This window comes from Sycon ciliatum, chromosome 12, assembly GCF_964019385.1.
Source record: "Sycon ciliatum chromosome 12, ocSycCili1.1, whole genome shotgun sequence".
In the NCBI taxonomy this organism is placed as follows: domain Eukaryota; kingdom Metazoa; phylum Porifera; class Calcarea; order Leucosolenida; family Sycettidae; genus Sycon; species Sycon ciliatum.
The window spans coordinates 16,615,154-16,635,153 of NC_088654.1; the positions used below are offsets into that span (position 1 = coordinate 16,615,154).

General features: G+C 47.9%; 1 protein-coding gene and 1 long non-coding RNA gene across 2 annotated transcripts in view; one reads left to right on the forward strand and one right to left on the reverse strand.

Annotated features, from left to right (window-relative positions):
* The window catches only part of LOC135828431 (uncharacterized), a 6,872-nt gene extending 277 nt beyond the window's left edge, over positions 1-6,595 (forward strand). The window contains exons 1-2 of the long non-coding RNA XR_010555664.1: positions 1-322; positions 6,303-6,595. The exon at positions 1-322 is cut by the window's left edge and continues 277 nt beyond it. This is a non-coding gene — a long non-coding RNA (uncharacterized LOC135828431). The remainder of the gene's footprint in view (positions 323-6,302) is intronic.
* A 6,026-nt stretch (positions 6,596-12,621) lies between these two features.
* The window catches only part of LOC135828935 (PHAF1 protein CG7083-like), an 18,921-nt gene continuing 11,542 nt past the window's right edge, over positions 12,622-20,000 (reverse strand). Inside the window, exons 11-15 of the mRNA XM_065341368.1 lie at positions 19,735-19,778; positions 19,026-19,237; positions 18,127-18,188; positions 17,856-17,928; positions 12,622-14,230 (exon numbers count right to left, since the gene is read on the reverse strand). Coding sequence (XP_065197440.1) covers positions 14,174-14,230; positions 17,856-17,928; positions 18,127-18,188; positions 19,026-19,237; positions 19,735-19,778 — 448 coding nt within the window. The 3' untranslated portion in view covers positions 12,622-14,173. The remainder of the gene's footprint in view (positions 14,231-17,855; positions 17,929-18,126; positions 18,189-19,025; positions 19,238-19,734; positions 19,779-20,000) is intronic.

The following is a 20,000-nucleotide window of genomic DNA, read 5'->3' on the forward strand; positions in this document are numbered from 1 at the left end:
CATGAACAATCATTTTGATGCGTAATTTTTTCTCTCCATCAGCCCCGTGCCGCGCCGCAAGCAAGCTCGACACAAAAGTCTGTTGCTTGGAAAAGAAGTACAACAAGTCACAGTGTGCTTGACACTCATAGCTCCATTCTGTGAGGAAACAGCTATCATGGCGGACTCAGTGTATGGAAAAATCCTCGTCTCTCGGTCTATGCACCGAACCCTCTTCGGAACGTTCGGAAAGTGGGGCGTCACCATGATGGTCGGTGTTATCGCATTCGAAGCAGGTTTCGGCAGATCCTTCGATGAGGCTTTCCGCTGGAGAAACAAGGGCGTAAGTGCTTTACTATCCTTCAGTGGGTCTGCTGCTGTCCACCTAGTTTAGTCCCTCAGTCACAACTGGGGTTATCATGGTTATAGTGTGGGTGGTTGCTTCTTCATGCCTGTAACCTGTTGTTAGGCATAATCCATCTGTTACATACATGTACGTTGGCATTCGGGTACGTCTGCGTAGAACTGGGCTGCAACTATGAAGAACAGCAATTATTAAATTTTTGAGTTGTGCAAACAAGCAACGTTCGCGCACACGTAGTCATACCATGAAACTAATCAGTGCCCAATTGATAATAATTATTTATTGAGTTCTCTTAATACCTAAAGCCAAATCTGATCAATGCTGATCGTAGAGTGGTGGTCGAGATTTTTTACTGGTGGAAATAAATTCGTTTGTTCCAGTGTAAAACAAGTAAAAGTTCGCACGTCCGCGTTACAACGGGCTATACAATAATTGTATTGAGAACACAACCAGCTAAGGAAGTGTAGTACTTGCAATTACCCTAACGGTTTCTTCCTAGCATTGTACACGAAGTACCATGAAGTAAGCGGAGATCATAATTAAAACTTTAAAAAAAGCATACATGTGCACGTGTGCAGGTGGCATGTCTGCACTTATGCATTCATCTCATCAGCACGCGCAGTGGGCAGCGCAATACAGTAAAACCTGTAACTAAAGACCACCGTGACTAGCGACCAGCCTGGTACTACCGACCACTTCGCCACGCACGGACGGTCTCACATTCATTATGGTTGTGCGGTGTAAACCTCTAACTAAGGACCACCTGCCGCTAAAGACCGATTTCGCTGGCCCCAAGGGGTGGGCGTTAGTTGCAGGTTTTACTGTGCGAGTTTAGACATGACGTGACCCTGACTTCCCAACTGATGGCAAAAGTATAGCAGCAAGAGTGCATCGGTCCCTAGGCTAGAGTGTCGAACTCCGCGTGAACCTCCGTCACGACTCACTTTCAGAAGCATGCCCTTTTTCGCGATGTAATATGACTGACTGTACACAAAACAGCATTGGGTACAGACTGCCAGTCAACCTTGCATCTAAAATGCACGCACAGAGCTGGCTACACTCAACCCTGTATCTAAAATCCATGCACAGATCTGGCTACACTCAACCCTGTCTCTAAAATGCACACACAGAGCTGGCTACTCTCAACCCTGTCTCTAAAATGCACACACAGAGCTGGCTACACTCCACCCTGTCTCTAAAATGCACACACAGAGCTGGCTACACTCCACCCTGTCTCTAAAATGCACACACAGAGCTGGCTACACTCCACCCTGTCTCTAAAATGCACACACAGAGCTGGCTACACTCAACCTTGCACACACAGATCTGGCTACACTCCACCCTGTCTCTAAAATGCACACACAGATCTGGCTACACTCCACCCTGCCTCTAAAATGCACACACAGAGCTGGCTACACGCAACCCTGTCTCTAAAATGCACACACAGAGCTGGCTACACTCAACCCTGTCTCTAAAAATGCACACACAGACCTGGCTACACTCCACCCTGTCTCTAAAATGCACACACACAGCTGGCTACACTCAACCCTGTCTCTAAAATCCATGCGCAGAGCTGGCTACACTCCACCCTGCCTCTAAAATGCACACACACAGCTGGCTACACTCCACCCTGTCTCTAAAATGCACACACAGAGCTGGCTACACTCAACCCTGTCTCTAAAATGCACACACAGAGCTGGCTACACTCAACCCTGTCTCTAAAATGCACACACAGAGCTGGCTACACTCCACCTTGTCTCTAAAATGCACACACAGAGCTGGCTACACTCCACCCTGTATCTAAAATGCACACACAGAGCTGGCTACACTCCACCCTGTCTCTAAAATGCACACACAGAGCTGGCTACACTCCACCCTGTATCTAAAATGCACACACAGACCTGGCTACACTCAACCCTGTCTCTAAAATGCACACACAGAGCTGGCTACACTCCACCCTGTCTCTAAAATGCACACACAGAGCTGGCTACACTCAACCCTGTCTCTAAAATGCACACACAGATCTGGCTACACTCAACCCTGTCTCTAAAATGCACACACTGATCTGGCTACACTCAACCCTGTCTCTAAAATTCATGCACAGAGCTGGCTACACTCCACCCTGTCTCTAAAATCCATGCACAGATCTGGCTACACTCAACCCTGTCTCTAAAATGCATGCATAGAGCTGGCTACACTCCACCCTGTGTCTAAAATGCACACACAGAACAACAAGGGCAAGCCAGGCTAGTTTGTAGCTACTCTGATTTTCATGCTTACGCAATCATCAGGCAAAATACACGTATAAAGCTGGTTGGTGGACCTTGCCCGAAAATTCGGATAATAATTTTATTCGTTTTCAGTGATGTGTGAGTGTATTGTGAGGATGTGTATGACTGATTGTATAGTTTTAGTTATGAAGCTGGTTATATCATTAAAATGACGTCATTCTGAAAATGAGTCTTGAGGGCTGCCTATCGTCGGTTTTGCATTCTGGGTAGTTATGGACACGTAGGCGCCGTCCGTAAGCATTGAACTTTTTTTCACCAAACGAATTATTTTAGTTTAGACTAGGGCTCAAACCGTTAGTCCGATTAACCGGTTGCAGACCGGTTACGAAGAATTAACGGTTAACCGATAAAGATAACGGTTACGCAGTAACTTTTCAGTCAATTTTTCAAGTATCAGGTCGTTGCAAAGTATGCACTTTCGCAGGCTGTCGCACGCGTACGCAATTTCTGGGCTGTCAACTCGGCCATATCTGGTCTCTTCGTGTGAGAGTATGTATGAATGAGCATGCAAGAGAATATACATGTGTGCGTTGTACTGAATAGGGTACATTTTTTGAATAAGTCTAGTCAAATATACGGTTAAAAAAGAGTCCGCAGGATTGCCGTGGCTTATAGGTTATAACCGTTAAACCGACCGTTAGCTTAGCAGTTAACCGTTGGGGCTAAAACCGTGACCGTTTGAGCCCTAGTTTAGACCCAACCCCTTCCGCCCTCTCAGAACGTACAAAATGTTGACTTCTACATGCACGGAAAAATCGTTTTCTTAAAAAAAGTTCGATACCTATGGACGACCCTTACTTGGTCACCGTTATGCCCTTTCAATCCCGGAGTGTGACGCGAAAACTTGCCAGGTTTCCCGGTAGCTGCGCAATGGTGCACCATAGATCGACTCGGCTCGTCCGAAAAAATTGTAACCTCACTTGCCGGTTCTAACGATCTTGGGCTCTCTGGAAAACTAAGGCTGTCCCCTATCAATCCAAGGTACCCGGGGATAACGGGCTCAACAGTGAAGAGATACAGATGTGCGTCACGCGTAGGGAAATCCCAGCCCGGTGTGAGTACCGCCCGCCTTGCTGTGCTGCAAGTATGCACGGCGCTGGAGGGAGTTCTGAGTTTTGGCGCCGCGTAGCCTTGGAGCATCGGTCGTATCGCTACGCACGAGTACCACTGGAGAGCTTTGCTCGCCACTGTCCTATAAATTTATAGAAAAGAAAAAAGACCAAGGAACTACAAGTTATGCTATAATGCACACTTACACCACCAGCTACTGAACAATCACAAAAAAATTCTTTTCTTCTACAAATTTATCCTTTAACTCACCATCCAAGTCCATTCTTGCACGCCTGTCCTATATGCCGTCTTTTGTCAACGTCCAACGATTATTTTTCACAGAGCTACAGTCGTCCCTCTCTAATCCGGCACCTTTTGCTACGGCATTTTCTGCTGGATTAACGAGGGTGCTGGATCCTGCCCTCTGACCCGGCCCTACCCAATTGCATGCATGTATTATGTCAAAACGCAGGGTTTTTCCGTGTCGACCCAAGTATTTGGTGCACGGCTTTATATTCTCAACTGTTCTCCAGGAATATACACAGTGATAAAGTGATAAAGTAAAACAGAGAACATGTTCACATGTACTCTTGCACACACATGCACACACACCTGAAAATTGGCAGGACACTACTCCTTGCTAAAATAAGAAAGTATGGTTGACTGCTTAGCCGTTGTCTCCTGGACAACATTGACCCTCTTGAGAAGGCCACGCAAGCAGTCGACATCATGCAGGTCGAACGTTGTAGTTAGTTGTAGAACGTCAGTAGAGTCGGTCAATAGGGACCTTTCGCATTTGCTACGAAACGAATGCGAAACGAAAGTTTGATTCGGCTCGTAATCGTTTCGTTGAAAACAGATTTCAGGTTTCGCAAGTCGTCATGCAAATGTGCATGGCAACTACGAATACGGCCGCGGGCGCCGGTAGCTTGGCGTACGGGTTTTTACACGCACACGTGCATGGATCATGGAATCAAGGGAAAAATGTGTACCTTGCAAAACATGCGTACCTATCCAAATAAATGTGTACCTGACGGATTCGGAGCGTGCCACGAATGAAGAGGCTTCCATTCGTGAAAACGAGTTCTCCGCAGGGACTTTGACGAATCCTCGAACCCAGGTGACGAATCAGCATTCGTTTCGTATCCGTACGCGGGGTGCGAAAGGTCCCTAGTGTGGTGCAATGTTATCGCATGAGCTGATTGTTTAGTAACTGGTGGTGTTAATGGACACAAGAGTACATGAAAACCGGTTTTCATGTACTCTTGGTGGACAGTATAGCGTAACTTACTTGTACCGTAAAGTACCGCCAGAGCGCCCCACCATCTCATCCTTTCGTGGTCGTATTGTGGAGGTGGTCTGCTGTCTGTAGGCCATACGACATGAACCTTGTACACATATTGCACGTTATGCAGTCTATCCGTACCTTCAAGAGGGCACAAGCTCCACACAAAAACCTGCCAAGTGTGACCTTAGTACACTAAGATTCTCACATCGTACACACTTCGTTGCACTCTGCCATACGATTTTCCTTTCTCTGGCTGTAAAATCAAGGTGGGGCGCTCTGGCGAGACGGGGCGCTCTGGCGGTACTTTACGGTAGTTCCTTGGTCTTTCTCTTTGTATAAATTGAGCTAGGGTTCGGAAAAGTCCTAACAACCAACCGAACTGAACTCTCCCGCGCGAGGTTGAGTACAGTTGTCAACTGAACTGAACTCTGAAGAGTAGCCTGGCCTGGCAAGGAGTGCACCTCTACGGTACGCGATTTACGGTACGCGATTTACGACTGCCGGATTATGAAATCAAACTACGTGCAGTTTGAGCGATTCGTTTCAAAAAGTCACTGCCGGAGGCGGAATTCAAATGCCGGATTAAGATGTAGGAATTGAACGAAAAAAATCGGTTTCGTCAGAAAGTGCGCCGGTTGGCAAGGGTTCCGGATAAACAAGTGCCGGATTAGAGAGGGACGACTGTATCATGTTTTTTACAGTGGTGTATACTGCGCTGCACGTGTGTTCCTGTCGCTTTCTCGCACACAGTCATACATGGTATCATAATCTAATACTATAATTCTAAACTAGTATTAGATTTTTTTTTAATATTTTTTAAAAAAGGTAGTAAGGTCACTGTTTCCGAACACAGTGTCCTCCACCTTGTTTCATGCTGCCAATCTAACAATAAGATGTATCTGTGTCGCTCTCATTATAGGTACCACAGGTGGAATCCTGATAATTCTAACCCCGAAATGCCAGGGGAAAGCCTCTAATTATCCAACGCCCACAGCACGTTGTGTGTGTCGAAATGCTCGCATTTTCACGCACAGTTGCGCTATTCACCTTAGCCACAGATTTCGCGGACACTGAACTCGACAGCACATTACAGCCTGCTCATGCACACTGTACAGCGAGCTTCGACTTATGCTTTGCCAACTTGCATACGACTTGACAACAGGCAGCGAGTGCGCTTTTTCAGGCGGAGGGCTTCTCCACGCCGCGACTCGGTCGTTAGTTTACTTGATAAGATTCGAATATTATGTCTTTCCTTTTGTTGATTCATTTCTTTGCAAGAATGCTTCATATCTATCGTTTCACTCTGTCGTGTCTGTGTGTCTCTCTGCAGAAACTCTGGGAGGACCTCCAGCCTATCGTCAAGGAGAGAATCGGAGAGACTGATTAGTTCATATATATTTACTGCTGCTGCTGCACATGTGTAGTTTCTGCCTGTACCTAGTACGTAATTGCGTGTTAGTTCATATTTATTTACTGCTGCTGCTGCTTTGCGACGATGACAACAACAATACAGTTGTGCGCTCGTGTTGCGCACCTGCAGTGTGCACACGTGTGTAGTTTCTGCTGTACATGAACCTGGTGCTTGATTGCGTGTTGATGGTCATTGATTGATCTTCGTGCCTATCTCGTTGTGCTGGTGGCTGTGTATTGTGCATGGAGGCGGAAGGCGTGTGTACTCTTGGCTGTGTATTGTGCATGGCTCTGGGGTGCATGGAGGCGGAACGCGTGTGTTCTCTTGGTTGTGTATTGTGCATGGCTCTGGGGTGCATGGAGGCGGAAAGCGTGTGTACTCTTGGTTGTGTATTGTGCATGGTTCTGGGGTGGAATCAGAAGGTGTGTGTTCTCTTGGCTGTGTCATGTTACAGCCATTGTGATGTGCATGTCTGTGAGGCTTTGCTTGCTGGTGCGATCTAGGAAGTTGGTCTTAGCCGACTTATACTTGCGACTCACGGGTGAGGTCTGTACTGGATGACTGTTTGCGTTGTGTAAGAAAGTAGTTGTAAAATATTTTACGATTCTCTGGCGAGAAGGTGCCAAGTCCAGAGTACGTAACCTTCTAATATCAAGAGTATGTACTCTTGGTGCCGTCCTGACTGAATTTCCAGTTGATGTGTTTGTGGTGCAATGCGTTATTATGCTTTTCGCTCAAGTGATTTACAGGCAGTTGTTTGTATTGTACTGGCAGCAGGAGCAGAGTACATAACCTGGTTATGTACGAGCTAGGCTAGCTGAGCCTGGGAGTCAACACACGTGCTTCCTTGGCCTTGCATTGCTTTCACAGTCCACTATCATTTGATTGATTGATTGATTGATTTTATTTAAGGATTGTCCAAAGGCCGCAGAGGCCTATCGAGGGGCTCTCCTGTGTACTGTTTAAGGAAAGGGAGGAAGAGAGAGAGGAAAGGAGATGAGTGCAGTGTATGGCTTGTTAATCAATACTGTCGGGAGAAAGCGGGTATACCAGAAACAGAATACATACAAGTAGAAAATTGTTGCATGAGGGATGTACGGAATTGCCGGGGGTGTTCAATCTCCCGAATACACGTGGGTAATGAATTCCAAACGGATAGACAATGGAATAACATATGTTGACGGGAGTATGTGTTGATATGGGTTTTAAATAATAAATAGTAAGGTCTGCGTGGACTGGAACTGAGGGTGTAATGAAATTCATCAAGGGTATCAGGGCAGACGTGAAGGATGTGGTGGACTGTGCAGAGACACTGGATGTGGCGTCGCCAACAAAGGGACTGCAGACGAGAAAGTTTAAACAAGTTCTCTTTGGGTGTGTGCCAGTCAAGGTTTCGACTGCGGAGGATACATCTGCTGATGCGCGCCTGCAGTCTGTCCATGCAAGTTCTCTCAGCTTGTGTCAGAGAGAATGTCCAGACTGGGCAGGCGTACTCCAGCAGGGGTCTGACATACCCACAGTAGAGACTGAAAATGACCTTCTCCGGAAGACGGTGGGACATAAATCCCAGCAGACAAACTCGTTGCCGGAAGGAATGTATGACGTTCTTAACATGGGGCGAAAATGTCAGGGTAGACGTGAGTAATACGCCAAGATGTGTGTGCTCTTGTGTACTTGGGACGTCAGCTGTTGAAACTTGTAGCGGCGACGGAAGAGGTGGCATTGATGTTGCCTTCGCATGGATTGACAAATATGCAGATTTGGAACCATTAAACTGGCCACCTACGGAATTCGCCCACGTCGAGCAAGACGTGAGGTCTTTCCGTAGCTCGGTGGGTGTGCAGGTGGGGACTCGCTCCTTCCCTACCGCTGTATCATCAGCGAAAAGGAAGAGGTCACAATACCGTACTGCTCTGGCAAGGCTGTTGACATACAGCACAAACAGCATTGGTCCTAGATGGGATCCTTGGGGAACCCCAGAGTGCAGCTTTCGCTGGTTGGATGTAGCCAGACCAATCTTGACCTCAATTGATCTGTTGAATAGATAGCTGGAGAACCACTCCGTAGTCTCTGGTGTACACAGGTTTTGCATGATGTGAACGAGGACACGATGGGAGACCCGATCAAAAGCTTTGCTAAAGTCCAAGAAGACGATATCATAGCACGACTTCTTGTCCATAGCTTTGTAGGCTTTCTCGAGCAGCATAAGGAGCTGATCGGTTGTTGAGCGATTGCGTACGAAACCAAATTGCTGTCTGCAGATGAGTTTGTTCATGAATACGAAATTGGTTAGCTGCAGGTTCACGAAGTGGTCCAGTAGCTTCCCAAGAGCGGGTATCAGAGATATCGGACGGTAATTTGTGGGTAGATGTTTGTCTCTGTCCTTCTTCAAGATTGGGATGACGGTGGCAGTCTTCCACGCTTCTGGGAAGGTGTGCAAAGTTATGCTAATGTTGAAAAGGGAGGTGACAGATTTGGAAATTACTGATGCGGTTTCTCGGAGCAGCCTGTTGGGTATGCACCCTCCTGACGCTTTGCGAGTGGGCAATTTGCGTAGAGCTTCAAATACGTCTTTTTCACGTATAGGTGTTAGGCAGAAGGGATCTGCTGGCATGGGTAGAGCATTATCCAGCTTGTTGGTGTCAATATTGTGATGCGGGCTGCACTGCGCTGCGAAGTGGCTACAAAGCAGATCTGCCTTTCCTGTCTCTTCTACGACATGCACACCACTGTCGTCAAGGAGGGCTGGGATGCACTGTTTGGGACGGTTGATATTACAGAGGGATTTTGCTTGATTCCACCAAGTAGCGGATTGGCGTTTCTTTAGGAGGTCGAATCCGAGTTGACGGAAATAGTGTTTTTGGCTAGTCCTCAGAGAGGAAGTGAATGCATTTCTAGAAAAACGATACAGAGTCCAGTCCTCTGGGCGTCCGGTGGCCTTGGCTCGCTTAAAGAGACGATTGCGAGTCTTCCATAGTTTGTGGTGGTGTGACGTGAACCATGGTCTGCGGTTCTTCTTATGTTCCTGCTTTTGTTTAAGCTTAAGTGGAACATACTTGGCAACTGCGGCGATGAAGTAGCTTTCCCATGCTTGCCAAGCACTGTCTGGCGAGGTGGCACCCTGCACGCATTCATAAAGAGGGAGACTCAACAGGTGGTAGCGGAGGGCCCGAAAGTCGGTTGCGGCGTAATCGTAAACGCTGGTGACATGTGTGCGTGTTCGCTGGGGTCTTATGTCTGTAGTTAATTGGAACAAAACTGGACAGTGGTCAGCTACTGGTGGAAGAACACGCATGTCGGATATGCTAGGCGAGTTGTTCGTCATGACAAGGTCAAGAAGAGAGGACGTTTGTCCTGAGGCGGAGTAGCGTGTGGCTTGGTTAAGTAAAAGTTGATGGAGCCCCAAGTCATCAAGGATTTTTTGAAGCTTCACACCTTCTACAGAGTTCTGAGTTCCCTGAAACCAAGAGTTCAAGTGAGCATTGAAGTCTCCACAAACAACGAGTGTAGCTTTGCGTGCGTTCAGAGCACTACCAACTGATGCGGTGAACTTTTCCAGGAATGCATCGATGTTCTGATGGGGAGGACGGTAGAAACAATACACAATGATTTGCTGTTTACCGACTTTGATATCTACACAGATGTTCTCAAAAGGTGGATCACACTCAAGTGATTTGCACCTATTGATGTAAGTTTCCAATGTCCGATGGTAGTAGATTGCCACACCACCACCACGAACCACGGTTTCGGAGTTTAATCGTCTATCTCGACGCAGGCAGTTGTAGCCAGGGATAGCTGTGTGTGCCTCCGAGTGGTTGGCGTTGAACCACGTTTCAGTAAGGCAGAGGATGTCAAGTTGTTGCGATATGAGCAGATGTTCTATCGTGTGTAGTTTCTTGACAGCACTCTGGCAGTTGAGTTGACCGATTTTCAAGCGGGTTGGTGGAGAAGTACTGGGGCCAGTGGGGGTGCAGGCACAGTAGCGCGTCGGCTGGAAAATTGGAGCATGTGGATTCAGTGTGGTGAGGGTGATTAGTGATAGTTGTCAAGATATTTGTACGGGACGTGATTTGCAGGGGTCATTGTAATGTAGGGATAACTAAAGTCTAGTGAGATGGTGGACCGGTGGTGTGAACATTATTGACCCACCCCGGGGCCCTGAGTAGTCATTGTTCGTTTGCTGGCAAGAGAAACTTCCTCGTCTGGTGATATTTCTCCTGCTTCCAGTCTGTTTCGTTTTGCGGTTCTGATTGCTGAGTTTTGGCTTGCTTCGTTTGTGAGGTTAATGATGGGGACACTCGATTTCTCGCCAGCTGGGTGGCTAGAGGTGGAGCTAGAATTGACTGGCTTATGGCTGGGTGGTTCAGGTTTCTGGATGGGGGCAGTAGGGGCATGCTGGGAGTCATTTACATGTACGTTCTCTTGGAGATGCTCTTCGTCGTCGTTGTCCTGGGTCTGCTCTGTAGCTGTGGTGTCACTGGTTCCGTCACTAGTCTGGTTTTGGCCACAGGTGTCGGGAGGTTGTACGGGTTCATTTGATCGCATACGTTGATCTTCGTGTAATGCACGGTCGCTGGTGCTGTCACTAGTCTGGTTTTGGGTACGGGTGTCGTAAGGTTGTACGGGTTCATTTGATCGGGAGGGTCGGCCGGATCGGGTGCGTAGATCTGCGTGTGACCCAGGGTCACTGGTGCTGTCATTGGTCTGGTTTTGGGCACGCGTGTCGGAAGGTTGTACGGGTTCATTTGATCGGGTGCGATCTTCGTGCGATGCCGTACCACAGTTTTTTGCAATGTGGCCAGCCTTTCCGCATGTCCTACACGTCTGCACTTGTCCCGAATGCCAAATTCTGCAAGGTGTGTTCCCTTTGATGTAGCTTGGGATGGATTTTTTTAATTTTATCTGTACGTATCGTGTGCCTGTTGCCAAGACTTGGCCGTTCTTCAATTTCACGGTGCCGAACGTAACCGCCCCGACTACCTCGCCGTACTCGCTGAGCACGGAAGCTAGCTTCGGTGAGGCCACGAAAAGGGGGACGTCATGTACATGCAGTGTCGTGACCAATGGCGCCAGAGGTTCTACATTCACTTCCTTACCGGCAAGCTGCAGTCCTTTGCGAATCAAGTGGTCACAGTCGGTGGGTTGCTGGACGGTGATCTTGCAGTGTCTTCCGCTAAACTGTACTCCAAGCGGGCAACATCCTGGAGCCGAGACTTGACATGCCGCGTACATTGATTCGTACCGCTTTTCTAGAGAATACGAGGAAAACTCACTGGGGACCGTCAGAATGACGGTTCTGGTCCGCAGCTCGCCAGGCGACAGGCCACCCGGTAGCTTGCCGGCCATACCACTTAATGGCGGCGAAAAGTCCGGTAAACACACTTAATTCCTTAACCACCTCGGAGCACTTAAATAGTAAACCACACTCAAAAACCATGATTTGATGCTTTTTTGGATAGAGCAGGAATGCCATGCATGGATCACATGCCCAGGTGAAGCTTGGGAACAGGGAGTAGTAGGTCTACCAGTGGGTATTTTACTACATGTACGAGTACTCCCTGATTCGAACCACATACTAGAGTCAGACTTCGCTTATCCGGTCCTCGTTTATCCGGATCCCTCACCATCCGGAAGAAAATCGTTGGTTACCAATAAATATATATATTATAGATGATATGCCAAATAACGCGCAACTAGACTTGGGAGGGCATTGCAGAGTAGTTGCATACAAAGTTCAAAGTTGTACGGGTACCTGTGACTTGTACTCCTGCAGAGCTCAGGGACTACCCTCTACACATTGTAGTATAATGTGTATGCAACTTGTGTGCAATGCCCTCTCAAGTCTAGTTGCACGTTATTTGGCATACTAGTATCATCTATTTACAGCATACTAGTATGCCATGCATACATACAGTATCAGTGTGTTCGATTATCCGGTTCCCTCGCCTATCCGGATATTTTTTGGTGGAAAACGGATGTGTGCGGTTATGCGTGGTCTGACTGTACAATTATAAATTTTAGTATCTCGTATGCCAGTATAAATAAACCATGCTCTAAGTTATATGCTGACAGTGTATAAAAATCAGGCTTCTAGTCGTATGCGAGACGGGCTTTTATACAAGACAATACAGTACACTAATCATTGGCTGGCCACATGCAAATGGAGAAAAGAATGCATGCAGGCCACCGTCGATCAACGGCCTTCCGACTTCAACTCCCTGTTCCACACCATTTAGCACACCAGCAGCGGACTACAGGAGTCCGGATAGAATTCTAAGTGCACTTGCATGTACAAGTACAAGTACTCTGAAGCACATATTCATATGGTCACTTGGTTTTAAAACCTGAAAGGAAAGGGGGAGCGAAGCAAAGAGAGTATGACCACTTCTCAGCTGAAGCTTAAACTATGTGTGCGTGCGCGCGCGTGCAGGCGAAGTTCCTGATCACGCTACACCTAGGGAGGGGAATGTAAAGAACAGCCGTCCACAGACGGACCGAGTGGCAAAGCGTGAAAGAGTACGCAGCGTGGTGGCTAATTTGGCGAATAAATCATCAGATAAGAATAATATAATTATTATTATAAAAAAAACAGGTTTTGGGCCGGTATGAGTAGATCAATAAACCAGTTTGAATGGCAGCAGAGTAGGTTGAGTGGGATAGGTCGGTTGCGATAATATGCACGGACATTTTTCATGACTGATGAACTAATTGAAATAGTGCCATAGTTGCAGCGTCGACAATGAGAGTAGTAGACGTGTAGCGCACCGACAATTATTAGAAAAGTATGTTTTTTTCAGGGCGGGGGGATGGGGCCCTGCCCAACACACCCATCGGGCAGGGCAGAGGGGAATGGGGCCCTGCCCAACACACCCATCGGGCAGGGCTGAGGGGAATGGGGCCCTGCCCAACGCAACCTAGCAGTATGCAGTATAATGCATGCGCAGCGTAGCAGTGCATCACACATATTCTTGATGAGGCCACAGTTCAATGACCGGCCATTCCACTATAGCAGCAAAGCGAAGGATAATAAAAAAAATAATAAAAAACAAAGTGAAAGAGAAAGTCTGGTCTAGCGATATAATTATCACGAAACCTGCATGACCCCAGAGACAGCAAGGAGTGTGTGAGAGAGTGAGTGAGTGAGTGTGTGTGAGAGAGTGTGTGAGTGAGTGTGTGAGTGAGAGAGTGAGTGAGTGTGTGTGAGCGAGAGAGAACGCGGCAGTGGCGAACATGCTCGTACCACAGCACCGACCAGCATGCACAATGCACTTGTGCACGAGGCACTCGAGCAGAAAAAAGACAAGAGCGTTGCCTCTTATCGCTATGGCACAGCTGTGAAACCCAGGATTGAAGGATTCACTAACAGTAACAACCACACCCGTCCATGCTGAGGACTTTGGGTGCTGCAACAAACTGCGTTTCTAGAAACTCTACGCAGACTACGCTTCACGAAGACTTGCAGACGCAGACAAGACACGCCACATGCCGTTGGAGCAAGGAGTGGCACTTCCAGACACACACACACACACACACACACACACACACACACACACACACACACACACACACACACACACACACACACACACACACACACACACACACATACACACACACATACATGCATATATACACATACACACACATACACACACACACACACACACACGTATCTACGGACAGCTGGCACGCAGAACAATCCATTCACCGTCGTTCGAGAGAGAGAGAGAGAAGCCAGCTGCGAGCTGACCTCCTGGTTCGGACAGTCCAGGCAGCGGGAGGAACGCAGTTCAACTCCCACTCGGGTAAAGAGTCACGGTTGCTATGTGACCCGACGGCCGGATGGTCTAAAAACGGGAAACAACAGACAGGAGAAGACAATGTCCATTAGAGACACAGGCCATACAGCGTTGTCGGGCGCCAAAGAACGGAGCGCCGACAAACGGCCAGGCTAGAATTTCATCACGCACAGCATACCAGTGTATACACGGTAACTCAACTGTGCATAGACTGTAATACATGAAAATAAGAATGGTCTAGGCTAGGAGGCTGACCTCTCAGTTCTTCGGCGACCGACGGTACTGTACATCGGCACTTTACAATGAGCTGGATGACTGACCATAGCGTGCAGTACACAAGCGAGCATTGCCAATACTGTAAATATACAACATTTCGGCATTCCACGATTTTCGACATTTCGGCAGCGACTTATTTTGTTATTTTCAGCACTGGGTTTAATACTAGTAGGCCACCAAAGCCGATGTGAACAATTTCATCGGCGTTTTAATTTCGGCGTTTTGGGCCGGCGCCGAATATAGCCGAAATTAAATAGCCGCCGGAGTTGTGTATATTTACAGCACGGGCTCGGCCAGCCCGTCCAGCATTCCGGAGAGCACTTCAACGACATGGACAGATCATGATGCAGCATGAGAGTTCTGCGCGCACGTACATGGTGCAGTGCACTGTCAGACCAGGACTGGAAGGTGCAAACTCCCAATTTTCATTTCATTTAGACTTTATTTGAAGGATTCTCCAAAAGTAAATGGACACGTATCGGGGGAGTTTCCTGGAAGGGTGGATGAGACGAAAGGGAAGTGAAAAGGGGCTAGGGAAAAATAATTAGCAGAAACACTGCTCAAGGAAAACTACAGATAAAACACACCAGGGAGAAACAGAATACATGACGAGCAATAGATATGAAAACCAATGGAATCACACTTCAGTACGGTCAAAGACTGGACGCCTGTTACTTGAAGTTTCACGCATCGTATCGAGTACATCGCTCTGCGCATTCTCAGCGCATTCTCAGTGTGCACTCTATTCCAGCTGCCTCCACCAGCCCGGTTTGTACTAAAGAAGAAGACCGTAAAAGTGAGAGTTTTTTGGTGAGCAATATCGCGGTATTTCCCTAACTCAACGGTTCGGTAGCGCGAAAATTTCGGTAAACCAGCTTTCCAGATCTAAAAAAAGGCATTTTGCCCACTGGGTCGTGGCCGTCCTCCAAAATGTGCTGTGCAGTCCGATACTGGAACGCCTTTGTCTGCGTCCAGTGTAGATGTACGCATGCGCGCCTCCGCCTCGACGGGCGGGGAGCTTGGCCCATCTCAGACAAGCGTGAGGAAGCGAGGGAGACCGTCTCGAAAACCACCCAATGTGACACTGGAGCTCATAGACACCGGAAGAGTTACCAGAAGCAAGGTGAAGAGACGGAGTACTGGGGATCTGAATACGTCGATAATGGAAGTGACAACAACGATCAACAAGAGGAAACGAGGAAGACCAAGAAGTGACACGAAAACGGCCATGAAATCAACAAAAACGGACATGAAATCAACGGACGTTGGAGGTGTGGACCGGAGCAACCAACCAAACAAGCCTAACGGAAGAGAACAACGGCAGGCGTCGAAGGTGACAGAGCTAAGTGATCGGACATCGTCCATCAAGCGTCATTTGTCGGGCAGTGCTAGTTGTCGTAAGTTGTATAGTGATGATATCTTTTCGATTTTGACTCGTGGAAGGTCTAAGTTACATCTTGCTGTGTTAGAAGCTCTGTATATTCGTAAACTAGATCCAGAACTATGTGTACAGAAGGAGAATGTGTTATCGTTGCAGTTGTTTGGTGTCACACCTCGTGAAAGTGTGACAAGTGTTCCCTGATGCAGACCCTGTGATTTGAAAATAGGTGGCGAGTGATCTATCGCTCTCCTCGCCTGTGTCAGGCGAGCTGTAGGAGAGTGATCCAAAAATTCTCACTCCAACAACACAGCACATTATTGATATCATTTTTTTAGAGAAAAAATTCTGGATGCTTTCTGAATTTCCACCATTGTCTTGAAAGATGACAGCGGTTGGCCGTGAACTGCCATTAAATATGCAGTGTGGAAGAGCTTTTCGTATGCGTCCTCCGCTTGGACTAGAATAGCTGTGTGGATGCGTGGCTGCTGAGGCGCTTGTGTTGCCTTGCTCCCTGATGCAGACGTCGACGATGATTTGTCGGTGTCACCCAATAGCTTCGCATGGCTCACTCCGATGCTATGCGCCTACATGACAACAAGCGAAGAAAACAAGGAGAATGGTCGCGAGTCCGATCGACTTTACTTTCGACATTGAATTGACCACTTACCTGTCCAGACAAATGTCGAGTGACAGCGTGCTTCGTCATGTAGTCCGATCCCTCCACAAACCTCAACGCATCGACCTTCGCTTGACCTCTCAGCCATAGAGTCGCTCCGGATAACGTCAGAATACTTCGCACACGACTTGCACCACACTTTCACGACCAGCTCTTTACCTTCCTTCTTCGCCGAGTTGAAGCCTATGTCCTCATCTACTTTCCAGCTGAGGAAAGTGGACAACTGCACACTGTTCCCTTTCGACATTTCTACTGCTAGCAGCAGCAGGAGATCACCAGCAAGGGATCATGTCGCAAGGAAAGAAAACAACTGGTATGATCAACTCCAGTTGACCAATTGGCCTTTTATTCTAAGAGTAAGAGGACGAAAGCGCCATTTGGCCCTTTTGGGTGCATTTACTTGCAACGCATGCACTAGCAGAACTTCCAGAACTACTAGTCTATGTCAGACTGCGGTCTATCTTGCTACTCGGACCCGCCAGGCGCTAGTTTAGAGGGTTGTACGGACCCCTGCGCTGCATATGCAGGGGTCCGTAAAACCCGTTGAACTGGAGTGTTTCATGAGTGGTGGTAGATCTACGCGGCACAGCTCTGACTAGTTCAAGCCGCAATCATTCATCCAGACGTGTGAAATGCCCCGAGGTCATGCCAGGCTAGCTGGGCGCCATGCCAGTGCAGTGCCTGTGTCACACTCACAGTGTACGTGCAGTGAACCAGTTACTTGCCTACTCAGTACTGTGCATGTCACTACACATGACTAACTCACTGTCTAGTCTGTTTCATAACAGCGCGAGCGGGCACAGTTCCGGCCTGCGCACGGATCGATGAGTGCACTTGACACCATACACTCGTACTAGTCATAGTACAGTAGTAGTTGCGCTGCACTCCGAAAAGCGTACATGCAGCCAAAAATAGTTTCAGGCGCGCGACAAAAAGTGCACCTTCCAAGAAAATAAGGCGCGCTGGCGCGCGAGAGCGATCGCTCGCCTCAAATCACAGGGTCTGCCTGATGTGTTCAACGTGTTTGTCTACAACTTGCAGCTGTTTGTTTTTGAGTTTTTAACACTTTAATCATTTTTTAACACCTATGTTGAAGTGTTGACTTTTTCTTTCTTTCATTCTCTATATAGTTATGTGTTTTTCTAATTTCCGACATTCCCTGTACTATCCTGAAGAGAAGGGAAAGAAAACGTTTGATAGAAAAAGTGTCTACTGAATTGTGTGGATTTGCGTCGTTGCATGCGAATACGTATTACGAAATAATAATAACTTTATTAGGAAGACCCAAAGGCTGACCGCCTATCGCGGGGTCCGTCGCATTGAAAGATGATGGTACTTACATCGAAGATAATATTCTGGTAGCAGTAGCAACAGCTGTTGCCAAATAAATTGTTGGCGTTGGTAGAATCATTCCTGCATGGTCACAAGGAGATGGGAGGTAGACACACACAGACGATTTAGAGCTAACACCGTCGTGAACTTCAAGCGGCAGCACAGAATGAAACGGTGCGATTCACAGGTCAAAGGACCCTCACTCCCACGAGCGTTTCCTTTTTTCGGCCAGCAGTGTTACGCACACACGAACACACGCGCACGCACACACACACTCACCTGATCACCACGATGGGAGAGAACGAACGGTGGCCTCCGCGAAACGCCACGATTTCTTCCCACTGTCGCGTGATAGATATGTATACGCAAGCAACCACACACATGCGTACACACATGTACACACACGCATGTACACACACACGCATGTACACACACACACACACACACACACACACGTACACACACACACACAACAGCAACAGCAGAAGTACGATGAACAAGAGCACACAGAAGAACAAGAACAGGAACACCAGAGTCCTAACGCACAACTAACAAACTAGCACACAGACAGACAGCGAGCCAAAACAACACACAGCATTTACAGTCAACTACGCTATTAACGACTGCGGATATAACGGCAATTCGCGAATAACGACAGAATTTCCATGACCAGAGCAAAGTCCCATCCATCTGTAATACATATAACGAGACTTCGGGTTTAAGGACACTTTGCGAATAAGAACACTTTTCTGATACACCGCCGAGTGTCCTTACCGTAAAGTACTGTTGATCCGCCCTCTCTCTAATTCCCGCCCTCTCTCTAATTCCCGCCCTCTCTCTAATTCCCGCCCTCTCTCTAATTCCCGCCCTCTCTCTAATTCCCGCCCCTGTCGATTTTCTACCTGTGAAGCGACTTCGACGTGTACAACGAAATACGATGTTGAACCGACGCATGCACTGCTGTACACAATACTTGCCAATCCAGGATGAAAATGTGTACAATCCAGCAAATCGAGTCTGATCCTCTACGTTGTTGTACATCGTACTGCACTTAACAGCCTTGATCTAATTCCCGCCCCCTGCCGAAAACCCAGCTGGGAAGCGACATGGCGTGGGGGGCGGATCAACGGTACTTTACGGTATATGCGAAGTTGACTGTAATAATGTCTTTGTCTTACCTTTGTGCATGAGTTGACAAGCATGCCTTGCTGCATGGAGAACTCTACCATGGAGGAGCTGGACGGGTCAACGTCGGGAGTATCTGCCATGGCATACATGGCACCAGCGGAAGCGGTGGTGGCAGCGGCGGCTGAGGCGCCGGCACTGGAAACGGTGTCCGAGGCCGTTGCTCCGGCACTGGACAGGTCCAGCGCATCAGCAGAGCCGCTGCCTGTGCAAGCGCACGGCACGTCGTGTGACATGCACATACACACACACACACACACACACACACACACACACACACACACATGCGCAAGCCATAGGGAGAAAGGGGAAACCCGATATTCGTCAGTGTCATCACACACTTATATACAGGCATACACAGGTGAATACACACTCACAGACATACAGACACACAAGCACACACATAACAGTACTGATGCAGGCAAAAGTGAATGGAAGTTAAGACTTACACAACAAGGTTCAATTGAGGCAAAACACATACAGGACCCAGGCCTTCTCAAGGATATTGCAAAGGAGAGACTTTTAACGGGGAGGAAGTCGTCCCAACATTTTGAGAGTCAAGAGTAAATCGCAAGCTTATCGGGTGACTTGTTCACACCGCGACTCGGCATTGCAAATCACTTCCTTCATGAAAGGTTGAGCTAGCGTTAGCAAAATACTGTCCACGGTGAGTTTTTGTTTTGTTTCAGGATACACACTTACCACCGTTGCTACCCAAGAAGACCTCGAAATTGCACCGGTGGTACCTGCAAAAACAACGGGTACAAACACACACACACACGCGCGCGCGCGCACACGCACACACAAGAAAAATTCAAAAGGAGTTCGCCGCCCATGGTCAAGTTGAAGTGGCCTATAGTCAAGTGCACACTCACCCCTGTCTCCGGCTACTGTACTTGCCTGAATGAAGAAATGAACCGAACTGGACATACTGTACAAGCAGAAATATTCGTCCGGAATTTAATTTC